At 30.5% G+C, this 13,161-nt stretch overlaps 2 protein-coding genes across 3 annotated transcripts in view; both read right to left on the bottom strand.

The window, feature by feature from the left end:
* The window catches only part of LOC108694120 (dynein heavy chain 9, axonemal), a 27,366-nt gene extending 18,881 nt beyond the window's left edge, over positions 1–8,485 (bottom strand). Inside the window, exons 1-21 of the mRNA XM_018203409.1 lie at positions 8,347–8,485; positions 7,751–7,984; positions 7,554–7,661; positions 7,102–7,321; positions 6,683–6,835; positions 6,277–6,488; positions 5,705–5,938; positions 5,361–5,564; positions 5,030–5,221; positions 4,736–4,945; positions 4,064–4,338; positions 3,881–3,999; positions 3,278–3,589; positions 3,040–3,154; positions 2,777–2,974; positions 2,384–2,612; positions 1,938–2,033; positions 1,265–1,605; positions 979–1,135; positions 619–851; positions 156–445 (exon numbers count right to left, since the gene is read on the bottom strand). Coding sequence (XP_018058898.1) covers positions 156–445; positions 619–851; positions 979–1,135; positions 1,265–1,605; positions 1,938–2,033; positions 2,384–2,612; positions 2,777–2,974; positions 3,040–3,154; positions 3,278–3,589; positions 3,881–3,999; positions 4,064–4,338; positions 4,736–4,945; positions 5,030–5,221; positions 5,361–5,564; positions 5,705–5,938; positions 6,277–6,488; positions 6,683–6,835; positions 7,102–7,321; positions 7,554–7,661; positions 7,751–7,984; positions 8,347–8,478 — 4,264 coding nt within the window. The 5' untranslated portion in view covers positions 8,479–8,485. The remainder of the gene's footprint in view (positions 1–155; positions 446–618; positions 852–978; positions 1,136–1,264; positions 1,606–1,937; positions 2,034–2,383; positions 2,613–2,776; positions 2,975–3,039; positions 3,155–3,277; positions 3,590–3,880; positions 4,000–4,063; positions 4,339–4,735; positions 4,946–5,029; positions 5,222–5,360; positions 5,565–5,704; positions 5,939–6,276; positions 6,489–6,682; positions 6,836–7,101; positions 7,322–7,553; positions 7,662–7,750; positions 7,985–8,346) is intronic.
* Positions 8,486–8,487: 2 nt separating this feature from the next.
* The window catches only part of LOC108694170 (serine protease snake-like), a 7,366-nt gene continuing 2,692 nt past the window's right edge, over positions 8,488–13,161 (bottom strand). The window contains exons 3-7 of one of the 2 annotated variants that reach the window (XM_018203485.1): positions 12,676–12,876; positions 11,545–11,810; positions 9,987–10,279; positions 9,020–9,313; positions 8,488–8,570 (exon numbers count right to left, since the gene is read on the bottom strand). In XM_018203485.1, coding sequence (XP_018058974.1) covers positions 8,564–8,570; positions 9,020–9,313; positions 9,987–10,279; positions 11,545–11,810; positions 12,676–12,876 — 1,061 coding nt within the window. In that variant the 3' untranslated portion in view covers positions 8,488–8,563. The remainder of the gene's footprint in view (positions 8,571–9,019; positions 9,314–9,986; positions 10,280–11,544; positions 11,811–12,675; positions 12,877–13,161) is intronic. The other variant, XM_018203486.1, reaches the window with a different exon arrangement.

Genomic DNA, 13,161 nt, shown 5'->3' with positions numbered 1-13,161 from the left:
TATATATATATACAATATTTTTGTAATATATTTGATAAATCTCAAAATATGTATATTTAAATATTGAAAAGATATATGACATTTCGATTTTATGAATTTCTAAAAAATTGATATTATTGAATGCATCAATTATTAATATTTAATGCAAAACTTACGTCTCAACTCTCGAATAAATTTTTTACACTCTTGTTCCATTCCTTCAACATCTATTTTTTTCCAAAATGTTGTCTTCCATTCGTCTAGATTCGACGTAATAATATTAACATAATCCCAAAGATTCTTCAGAAGCTTTAAGTCTCTTCTAGCAAACTTGATTTGTTTAAATTCTGCCATCTGTTGTTCAAATATATTCGTTTGATCATGTAATGTTTTTAATTCCTCTTCGAATCGTAGAATTTCTTCATTTATCTTGTCCAATTTCTCATACACATTCGTACAGTCGAAACTATTGATTGTTTGTAATTGATTATTGAAACATAAATTGTATTCAAATAGTTAAGTAATTGAAAATCTGTGTAGGTAAACTTAAACATGTTCTTAAAGAAGACATAGCTCTTCGTATATCATTTTTAATGACTTTATTTTTTTTTATTCAAATAAATGTTGCGATTGCTTTACTTGAACACGATGTTCTCGCGAAAACGCGCTAGACACTGCTGTTGTCTAAAATCATAATAATTGAGACGTTTCTTCAATAAGTCAATTTGATATGCCATCAAAGGATTCACAAGCTGTTTCACTTGCGCTGCCCATTTTTTGACCGTTGCCCATTGCTCCGGTAATTCTGTCAACCAGTTATAAGTTTCTTCACTGAATTTCACTTGGTATTGTTTAAGAAGATCTATAGTCGCCTGTAATCGAATAAACTAATTGTTACTAGATGTTTCATTTTATATAAATTGTTACGAGTAAGATGGTCATTAAAAATTAAACAGAATTACACTACTTTCTATTATTTATATTTTCTATTTTTATTACCTTGATAGGTTCCCACATATCGTCAATTTGGTATTGTCGATCTCGTACCTCCTTTAAATAATATATAGTGTTCAACAAGTCCTCATAATCATCTGGTGCGATTGGCTGAGTAAATTTCTTTAAAGCTTTTGTCAAGAATTCGCTAAGATTTCTGAGTCTGTAACATACAGTGTAATGAAAATTGAATATATTAATATATATGCAATATTAATTAATTGATAAGATTTAAAAAGAAATATAAGGCACCTATGATTACATAGATATGTACATTATAATGAATACGTACTCGTTGTTGACGTGATCAGTCAGATGTGTCTTGAATAAATTAGTCCACTTGCAGATTGTGTTCAGTAAAGCTTGTTTGAAGGCTCTTAGATCTAGCTGCAGCCAACGTAAGAAAACTTTTTCATTCTCAAACTCGTCGCATTTTTTATAAAGTTCCATAAAGTAGTCAATTTCTCTTTTGAAATCAGCCAATCCTGGCTTTTTCTCTTTTAAATATTCCGATAAATTCTCTTGCATTACTATATTTTTTTCTTCGTCCGTGAGTGCGCGACCAAAACGTAAAAACAAGTTTAAATATTGTTGTCTATCGTCAAGCCATAACCAGGAAAATGGTTCAAAAATCTGCAATACAAGAAATATTGGTTTTTTTTTTCGTGGAGCAAAATAAAATAAATAAGTCATGAATTATGTAGATATCAGTTATTTCTCTTAAATAAATGAAGTTTATATTGTTAAAAAAGTGATTGCTCTCTTATTCTGAAGTTTGCTATCAGAATCCTTATTTTTCTATGATTATTATTTTTCTTGATTTGGAAAAGTGAAAGTTCTATTGCATCACATTCACGTTATTAAGTTATTGCTTTCATAGATATATGAAAAAAAACAAACAAAATATATTTATACATGATTAAGATTAAAAATAAGAAGACCATATAATTGCTTGAAAATCTTACAATGATATATTCCTGTGCTTGCACCAAACCTAACTTGATTCGATTACACGTTTCTTCGAGCATGAAAACGATATTTTCTTCTTCTGCTAAATCAGTCTTAAAATATTATATAGCGATTAATAATGGAAGAATTATAATATCATATGTGTGTGCGTATGTACGTACATATGTGTGAACAATTATGAAAAAAAGATAAAACTTTAAATACTGGAATCCATAAATTAGCTGAAGAATTAGCTGCTTTTGTTATATATATTCTCATTCTTACAGCGCAGTTCACTAATTCCTTCTTAAATTTTTCACTAAACAAAATCTTTCACTAAATTCCTTTTTAATTAATCGTTTTGACACAAACAATTAAGAAAAGATTATTTTACTTTTAACAAAGTATGATGTATATACAATAAATGCGCCTATTATTGATCACCCTATATACAACGACGTACTCCATAATGCTCCCGTTCCGTTGCAATGTTAGGATCTACGCGTGGTATCAAAGTTCCCATTCTCATAATGTCAAGCAGCAAACCCTCGTAAAATGTATAGAAACTCTCAGGATCATCCAGATCTACCCCAGGACGAAAGACAATATGGGGTATCTCGAGCGACAGGTGAATCTCGAAAAGAGGTGATACGTTACTTTCCGGATCGGTTTCATCGAGCAGATAGCATATGCTACGGTGCAGATACCGCGTGAAAAACAATTTCATTATTAATTAGTAATATTTAGGAAGATTTTTAAGAGCATGCTAATCTTTAACTTTTAGTCTTTATACGTTACTTTAATCGATTAGCAGAAAATAATATGAACTTTAATAATGTTTGATGAAACTCAATACCTAGTAGAAGCAGCTTGGATTAAGGCTTTCGATATCAAATTGTCGACGTAAACGAGATAAGGCTTCCATTTGGGCATATTCTGAGCGATTTCCTCGTTTGTTAGTGTTATTTCAGCTACTGCTTTCATTCGTTCCTCTTTGCCGACTTTTTGTTCCACAGCATCGCGCACAATTATTCTTTCTTTCTCTTCATCCATTCTGATTATAATGATAAAAGCGTATTTTACAATAAATTAAAAAAAAAACTCTAATTTGATGCATACCTCAATCCGCTCGGTAAAGTCCGCAATTCCTCTACATCTGTTCTTTCTTCGAATTCTCCAAATTCTTCAAGTTCTTCAAATTCTTGTTTTTTCGCATCTATTTGCATGTCTGTGACTAATATATTATAATTTGATATTTCGATCAAATTAATTTAAAATCTAAAAAGTTGTCTTATAAATTCGTTATGTAAAAAAAATTAAAAGAAGCCTTTGAAGAAAAGAAGTGAATAAAAGTTACTCAATTCAATTTCATCTTTCTCGTACGCTGAATCGGGCAGTAAATTGAAGAAAAGTTTATAATTTTCATCCAAGATTCGATTTAGTTCTGTACTGGCTTGCTTGATCTGGTCATATCTCTTTTGGAAATTCTCGTTACGTTCACCCACAGCGAGCAAATTCTCATCTTTAAAATCCTTGCGCTCTAATATCGGCGACATCGCCCATGTGTAAATCATTCGCAACAACATGTTGATGTTTTCTTGAGCATAAAAGATCCGCAAATGTAACTTTCGTATTAGATCCAGCAAATTACTTATGTACTCTGGCACTTCTGTGAAACAAATCCTCGATGACATTTTATGTTGTTACTGTGAAAATTGTTATAGAGTTGATTTTATTTGTCTAATCATTTGATTCTCTCCTCCTTTGTCTTGCTTTATAGATTATCTTTTTGATGAAGCAAGACAAAAAATTATTTGAAGATGTTACAACCATGATTCCAAGTTATAAAGATTTAAAAAATTTATTTAGGTGTGTTGTTACTTTTAGTTTATTATTTGTATGAATAACATCTAAATGTTTGTATACATAATATATAAATTGTCACGATTAAAAATTTCACCTGGGGAATTCCAATTATAATTTTTCTGGCCAGTGTCAATTAATTTGTCCACGTTTTCAATTTCGTGCTCCAATAATTCAAACTCCACAGGCAAACTGTAATTTCTTATCCAATTGTACCTATCATTTGAACAATGTATATAAATAGAATTATTTCTCATCAGTTAATAATATGTTTACTTACCATTGTATGAGTAAATTGAGATTGTAGGTACTCTCAAAAAAATATTGCGATCTATAATATAATTGGATCGCTTCCTCGGGTAAATCTGTCCTCTTCATAGTGATCATATAGCGAATTTCTCGCAGTAGAGCAGTTAGTTCCGGATCAAAGTTTAAATCGAGTAGCTTATTCTCGTGTACTATTAATAAGCTTTTCGATAAATGAAAGTCGCTTGTATCGACTATCTTGTTGGCCCAATTCGTGAATATTTTGTGCTCCATCGCGTCCATGAGTGACTTATGAAAATACGATATATTATTATACTTTTATTATCGAGTCGATTTGAGTATTGAGTCGAATACATTTGATAGATAGATTAGATAGATTAGATTTATTTTACAATCAGATGATTACTTTTTGTACAGACGCGTTATATCATAAATAAGTAGCTAACAATAATCATAAGCAGAGTGACAAGCGATATTTGATGTCTTATATTTTATAAAAATTTAATTAAATATTACGATAACTATTATGATACATTATATAAAGTGAATATAAGCAAATAAAGACATTGAAAAATCCGATATTCATAATAGATTCTTACATTTACTATCTAAGAACATACCTAGTCTAGGTCAAATGATGATTAAGTTCACCGTTTTTTTTTTCTAGGATTTTGTGAGATATTACCTGCATTTGATCGTATTTTGGTTTAGTTTCACGTGCTTTTCTAAGATTTATCAAAGGATGATCGATTAATTTCATACATTGCATCGGATAGTCTATTCGTTGTCGCAACTGCGTCAATATACATAATGCACCAGCGACATGCGGGAAATACTGATCGGTTTCAATCCATTCGTCCTCCTTGTAATTTTCGAAGATGCTATCAAATATGACCTGGAAAAATTAAACGGAGTCTGTATCCATTATCTATCTTTACAACTTATATTATGCTTATTAAGTATTAATATTGCAGAGCACTTTAATGTCATCAAAATGGTCATGAATTCTTTGAAGCAATCTTTCGTAATTGTGCCATAATTGTGCCATAATGATTGGCCTGTTGGCCATCGAGCCTAGAATCCATATTATCTTAAACATGATTTCAGTATTATGACATTCAGAAAATGCTTGATCGAATATATTTGCTAGCTGTCTGTCAAACTCTTCCACCTACGGTAAAAGAATCAATAATTTTTTACATTACCGTGGTAATTTTATTATACTTTATTAATTTTATTATACTTTGTTAGAAATAATGTATATATCTATAATGTATATATCTATTATAATGCACGATTATTGTGCTTACTTTTGCTAAAAAAGAAATAACATGATCTGTGAATTGTATTTCTTCTGGCATCAAAATATCATATTCTAATTCGGCAAATTCATTGTAGAGTTTAATAAATTTTTCATGAATGTCATATATTTTAGAACATAACGTTTTCTTTCTTAAACTCGCTAATTCCATCTTTTCTAGTTTAAAATATTCTTGAGCTGTTTTAAATAACATCTGGCAAATAATACATAATAAATGATTATTTATAGAATTATTTAAATGATTTTATGTTAGAAATAATAATCATATTGTTAATTAATGCGCGAATCCAATTATGGAAAGCTTAATACTTATTTTAAAAATAAATTACGGACTTTGATTTCTTCCAAACGTTTTTGAAAATTTATTATTCTTCCAAGCACCAATTCATCATCAAAATTCCATGGAATTAATTCGGTCGAATATTTAAAGTAATTATCCAATTTACTTCGAAATATTTCATACATTTCTGTATAATAAGTTAAAATGTTTATCACATGCATTAAACGTTTTAGACTATCGTCAATATCGCCAGTGAATAAAGTACTCTGATCCAAGTATTTGGTAGCCTGCGAAGTTTTTAGTTAGTGACATAACAGACATTTTTGCGTTTTGTTAGAAGAGAAATAGATATGTTTTCTCATTAATACTCAACATCGTATTTAAAAGCGCAGAACATTTGGACATTAATGACTTAAAAAATATTAAGGAGACTTAATTTAAAATTTTAAAAAAATCACATTACAACAGAAAATTTCATCTTCTTTGTTTCAAAATGAAGATGATTAAGATATTTATTAACTCATATTTTCTTGAAAAATATAAATTATTTTTTATTTGTCATGCAGAGAACATTTTGACTTCTCGAGTATTTCGATATATAAATACTTATTTTTTTCTTACATACCTCGGTAATTAGCAGATTAGATATTTCGGATAATAGCGTAACTATTCGCGTTGGAATACAATAATATTTTGAATGTGACCATATCAGGCATATACAATGCAGCAGTGGTTTCAATTTCTGCTGTACATCTTTAAATTCGGTATTTTGTATATCTTCGAAGTGAGGTTCCAATGCTTTTAAGTAGGCGCATACATCGCGTGCTTCGATTACCGCTTAAGATAAAAATTCTTATGAATATTATACAATTTTGATGTTGAGCTTATTTGAAAATTAATGAATAAAATCTTATTCGGAATAACTCATTAGAATGAGTTATTACAGTTAAAAGAAAACAGAATGCCTAATCGATATAATTAATTAATACTCTTTGTAGTATATCTTTCTATTAACGCTAGCAAGATCTAACCACCGATAACGTCCTTCAACAGAGCCTTGAAACGCGGCGAATAGGGGCTCTTAGTTAATTCTAGAATAGATGCCATCTTTTTCACTCGTAGATCCTTCATTTGACTATGAATAGATTCGACGTTTACAAGTCGTTGACACCAGAAATCGATTTCTACAAGTGTATTATTGATGATTAACATTCTTTAATTCTTAATTCAATTTCTTTCAATTAAATTTGATTGGTAATTATTGATTCAGGAAAATAAAAAATATATTCTTACTATATATTCTTTTATGTGTCATGTGTATATAAAAATATATGTAAATTATATTATATTTTAATAATTAACATATGTGAAAAAAAATTTGTACAATGTTTAGAACAATGTTTAGTCAAAAAAATTTGTTTCTAATTTTGCTGTTTAAATACTGCAATACCCGCGCTTGGTAATAAATGTTTATCATTTCTTGGGCTTTCTTCGTTTAGCGTATCACCGATTTGCGAGCACCATTTGGTTACGATAATTTCTATATTGGCTTTTAAAGGAAGATCGACTTCGACACCTTCACTCTGCTGCGCTTTCCATTCCGCTTCAAATATCTGCTCGATACCCATTGGCATTGGTAATAAAGTTTGTCCTATCATCTTACCTTTGACCTGAAAGCATCTTTTGTCGATATTACGAATGACTAAACATATTTTTGCCTCATTTCGAAATTCAAATCACATCTCACAATATCATGAAATTTTTGAAAAATATTTTTTAGTGGAAAATTTATTAAGACAAAAGAAATGAAGAACATATTTATATTAAGATATTAATAAACCTGTTCCTATTTACCTGTTTAGCTATTTTATCTTGTGGGCTAAGAGTTAAAGCTACTCATACCTGGCATATCAAGTTGCGAAGATCGTAAACGTGTTTTTTCATGTCCTCACCGATAACACGAGGCCAACCTTTGTGATTCTTCGGATTCGACAATATCGGTACATAAGCCTAGGTAGAAACATTTACATAAAGCTCAGTTTTTTTTTTGTAATAGGCGCGAATAATACTTAATTTGAGTGTGCAATCGTCACACCTACCTCTTCAACCAAGACGGATAGTTCTTCGATAGGTTTCGAAGCCATGTCTCCGGGTATAATGATGCTCCTGTAATTTTCTTTTGTGATCTCAACAGGATTCTTTTTTATAAAATACGTTGTCTTTATCTGACCTGTCGCTGGTATCTCGAGAAACGGCACTAACATACCGACTAAGTTTACTTGTATTATTAAAATCATTTCCGATGGTGTATCGAAGAATTTCATAATCGTCTCCTGATATTTTCGTAATATAAATAAGATATCTATTGAATAATTTATTTGTCTAAAAAAAATTTTATTTGGGATTGTTTTCACGCGGAAATAAAAAAATCCTTCAATTTTTTCGAATTTGAATGAAAAAGATCTTTAGACATTTTTCATATAATTTAAATATTGCATTTCTTTCATATGTATGATTAATAAAATAAATTATGTATATATATATATATATATATATGTGTGTGTGTAAGAAAGAGACAGATAATAAGAAAAACGATATATTTAAAATAAACACAGCATAAGACAACAGTGTGTTACATAAAAATTTAATTTAGTTCTCGTCGAATAAGGTTAAGATTTAGAAGAAAATATTACACCTTGTATTCCTCGTTTGTTATCATCTTTATCCATTTGTCGAGTTTAATTTTTCTTGAAAGCACCAAATATTTATAAAGGAACTCAATACGCTCATCGTCTTCTTTCTTCTCTTCATCTTTTTTGTCAGCCATTTTTCCATTTACAAGAAAAGTTTGTTATCCTCAACGCTTTTCAACTGAACAGTTTGAACATTGCCAATTTGTTTTTACAGAGAAGTTACTTTCTAAAATAAAAGGGAAAGGAAAACAAGCTGAATATTCATGTTTATTGAAGCACGTATACATTCAGAATGATATATATTATTCAAAAGCATGAATTATATGTATAAAAGTATAAAATTTACAAAAGCACATTGTAAGATAGGAATTGAAAGAGTAAATGCTGCATAGACTGAGTACGCGAATAGCTCAGGGTGCGATCTACAAATGGTGCTACAAATGCTTTGAAGTATTTAATTGACCAATCGGAAGAAAGAATTTTTATTAATTCACCAATAAAGAAAATGCTTCGAAACATTCGTAGCATCAAGCGGACCGTAGCCTCAGACTAGATTATCGTAATGACTATACATAGTAACACCACAAGTCGCTTTAAAGTATTTAAATTGCGTCACGTTGTGCTGAGTAGTTGAGTCATTGAACACAGAGTCGAAACGAAAAGCGATCCATCTACCGTTTGTTGATCATTTCTGGCCAGACTTGATTTTCAATCCATTCCAAGAAGGAATATACCGCTGTGTAAACTCCCGGTATAGATCCTCCGCAACTTTGCCCAAAAGCCGTGATTCCCACAATGCTGTGACTAGATCCAATGAACATCAATAAAGGGCCGCCACTATCTCCGTGACAAGCGTCCGACCTTCTTGTAACGTTAGTATCCAATACGCACAGCATATTATCGTCCAAACCACGGGGTAATTTGCCGAAATCGTTAAACTTTTTGGCGCATGATTCTTTGTCTACGAGACTAGAAATTGGAGTATAATTTAAATCTATATATAATTTTAATCTCTGTGTGTGTGTGTGTGTGTGTGTGTGTGTGTGTGTGTGTGTGTGTGTGTGTGTGTGTGTGTGTGTGTACATAGAATAATACATCATTGTCTCATTATTTAAAGATGAGTTTAAAAAAAAAAACCCTTTAGTATTTATATGGTACATATTATACTGAGTAAAGAAGCTTAAGTAAACATAGGAAAGCTCAATCGTTTTTCAGGTACAAACAATTTTGTAGAAACAGTTAAATTTCTGACTTGTGTCCAATAAACTATTTTACTCAGTATAGTATGTATAATATTGCGCTTGTCTTAGTACATTACTGTGTCTCCAGATAAATGCTGAATAGTTTTTTAATCCAGTATAACAAATATGCAAGAATATATTTTGTCACCCATTAAATTATGTTAACTAACTTTGGCTGTGTTATACAGATTTTTCTAATCGATAAATTATAATTTTAACGAAAGATGATTTCATGTTTTATGTAATAATGCTACTTGTCAGATAACATCATAAAGATTAACTTAAGAGTTAAATAAGAAATTTGATATTTAATAAAAAAAAGTTTCAGTAAACATACGTTTGAAAATATTCTCTAGAGAGTTATTACTAATAAATGTTACGTATTATGCTTGTATTCTCACCTGAGACCTGGTGTCTTCATTAATTTGGTACTGCCATCCTCGTCGAAGCTGGTAGCACCCCAACCAATCACAATAAATGTTACGTTCGATTGTACATTCATGGAATCTAAAGATTTCGTTTGGATACAGATCGGCCGTACGTTATTCTCCATACGTACAGGCGTACTTAATTTTAGAATAGCCACATCGTTGTAATTCACGCTACGCTTGTATTGCGGATGCGGTATTACGTTGCTTATGGGAATTCGTTGCGCATCCCCAACGCTCTTTAGATCTTCGCTGCCGACTCTCACCTGTAGAAGCAAAGAAGGTTTATAATCCTTAAACGAATCGGTAAAATCTGATTTGATTTGAAGAAAATGTCATTGTTTATTTTGTTAATAAAATCGATCGAAGGAAAATGGAATGTTAAATGAAAAATTTGTTTCTTTATTTGTAGAACATCTAGTATCTGTAATATTTATGCGATAGTTTGTTACTATTTATCAAGATTGAGTAAGTTAATGTTTTTTTTAACTGAATAAAGTTAAAGTTAATGGCTTTACAAAATTAATAAAGTTAAATTAAAAGTTGAAGGAATAAAAAATTAACTTAACGTAAGTTAAGTCAATATTGAATCAACTTAAGTAAAAAATGTGGTTAATTTCAAAAAAAATTATTTTTTAGATCAAAATGTCCTAATTTTTCTTAAAATGAGATTCAATAACTACAATATAGATTATTAAGTAAATTAAATTTTTAATTTTTGTATTCATATGCGATATAAGTATATAAAACACGTAACGATATAACTATATAAGTTATATAACTTTAAAAAAAATAGCCAGCACAGAGAAGCAGCAGAGAAGATACAAGATCAATTACTTTTTTATAAGTTTTAAGCCATTATTTTTTAATAAGTTTTAAGCCATAAGAAATTGACCAAACTACAATCGAATGCGAGAAGAATATTTGATTGTAATTAATCAATTTCTTATGACTTAAGGCTTAAGGCTTAAAACACCTATTGTTGATCCGGACTAAGGCTTATGGCATAAAGCATAACCGCATAAATCAGAGAGCTGTAGCAGTATCTTAAGAAATTACTTAAAATGGTCTTAAATATGAACAGATTACAAATATACGCCCTTAATCTTATTATATCTTATTATTTTTCTAAGATATTTAAAAGATAAAAATTTTATTTTTATTTTTTAATTTTTTAACTTAAAAAAAAAATCAACGTTTAAAAGTAACTTAGTTAAGTTAAAATTTAATGCATTTAAAATTAACTAAGTTAAATTAAAAGTTATTAACTTTTTAACTTTTTTTTAACTTTTAACGTTTTAATTAGTTACTATCCAACTCTGCTATTTACTTATACACTTTTAGACGAAAATTGAAACATCTGTTCGCACGATTAAAATATTTTATGCGAATCTAGTCTTTCCCTCTTCTAGGTTTTTCTTTTTTTTTCATATAAGATATAAAAGATCACTTTTGCCCGAATCGATCCGACGCAAATATTTGGATGGTCAGTGAATCACGACAACCTTGAACTTGAAGCTCGCTTACTTACCTCTACCGGTACTTTCTCCTGTATATTACTGACGCAGTGAGCAGCGGTCAGTACGTATTGCGAGGAAATTAACGTGCCACCACAGTTGTATTTGATAGCTTCCGAATTGTCATCGTCCTTGTCTTCATTCTCGTATCCCAAGGCGACCATGTACGGGAATTCCCCGCGCTCGGTTTGAGAACCGCCGAATATGTTGAACTGCACCTCAGCCGTGTCTCTCTTCTCTTTACTGTTAGTCTCGATCTCGTTCTCATATTCACGACATGCTAAAAATCCAGATGCGACGACGCGCGTTAAAAATCTTTTGGATTCTAAAGAACATAATCGACTGGTTAACGTGTAAACCGACTAGTCCTGATTTATGGATCCGCGTCGTAATCGTCACTGTAAAGTCAAGATTATTACGTCATCGTGCGCGTCTCCATCTCAAGGTCATTTGTTATTTAAACGTTTCCGAGATTCTCGGAAATAATGCAATTTGCACACATGCATGTGTTAACAACGTAAGTATATTAAAACAATGATGAAAGACGATAAACCTCAATAATTTCGTCGTGCTGACATTTGAATGGATGCAAATGTTTTGACATGAAACACATCTTAAAATTATAATACGTTATTGCTACGTAAGTATAAGTTACAAAATACATTAAGCATAGATATGTCGCGTTTTTTGAAAGAAATAGGAAGGAAGAAAATAAGAGACTGTTGTCAAAAAATTATTGCTGCCTGAAAAACCTGTTTCTGAAAAAAAAAGAATGTTTAATCAACAGCGTCGTATCTTTCAGATGCGGAATGTAATCATTCGTCAATCGATTTTCTCATCTTTGCTTAATTTTTTCGAACTAAAAAGATATCTCACGATTGAATAACACAGTAATTTGTAAATCCAGATAATAGATTTTACTTTGTGGGAACCTATCCTAAATGTAGAAATTGAGCGCGATACACGTTACGAAAAAATAAGAAATGAATTAATTTTGATGAAATTAAAAAAAAATAATTATAACGCGTAATTTTTTTCAATCAACACGAAGTTTACTCTAAAAAATTATCGCATTCTTCAACTTTTGGATTAATATGAAACGCATATTTTAAAGAAACAAATAACAACATTTCGTGATATTATACCTATCTCTGCTGGTCGAAGTCCTATCTTATCTGTAATATTGAATTGACAACAAACGATTTCGATGAAATCCTCGAAACCGCAACGACCTTTCGAATCCGAGTTTCTTCTACCCTCCTTCACCTCTTGCAATCTGGATGGACATTCGTATATCTTTCTGCATACTCCCTTTTCGCCATTTTCTGTTCTGCAGTAACTGCCTTCTGTATCAAATAAAACGAGATTATTTCCATTTCAGATTATATTTTGTTGATGTTATTTCGAAAGAATCGCAGGGGAAGCCCATAAAGGAAAAGACCAACTCGTTAAAATTAATCTTATGCACGCCCGCATTTTTACTCGAGACTGCATTTACATGAGACTGACAATCATTTTTTTCTCATGAGATTACACTTACATACTATTTTTTAATGATAGTATTTATTTGCGCAACACAATGTGCATACAATCATACATCTTCAACAACTAGAAGGTTAAAAGAAAATATT

Source organism: Atta colombica, unplaced genomic scaffold (genome assembly GCF_001594045.1).
Source record: "Atta colombica isolate Treedump-2 unplaced genomic scaffold, Acol1.0 scaffold116, whole genome shotgun sequence".
In the NCBI taxonomy this organism is placed as follows: domain Eukaryota; kingdom Metazoa; phylum Arthropoda; class Insecta; order Hymenoptera; family Formicidae; genus Atta; species Atta colombica.
This window is presented reverse-complemented; position numbering and strand designations above follow the sequence as displayed.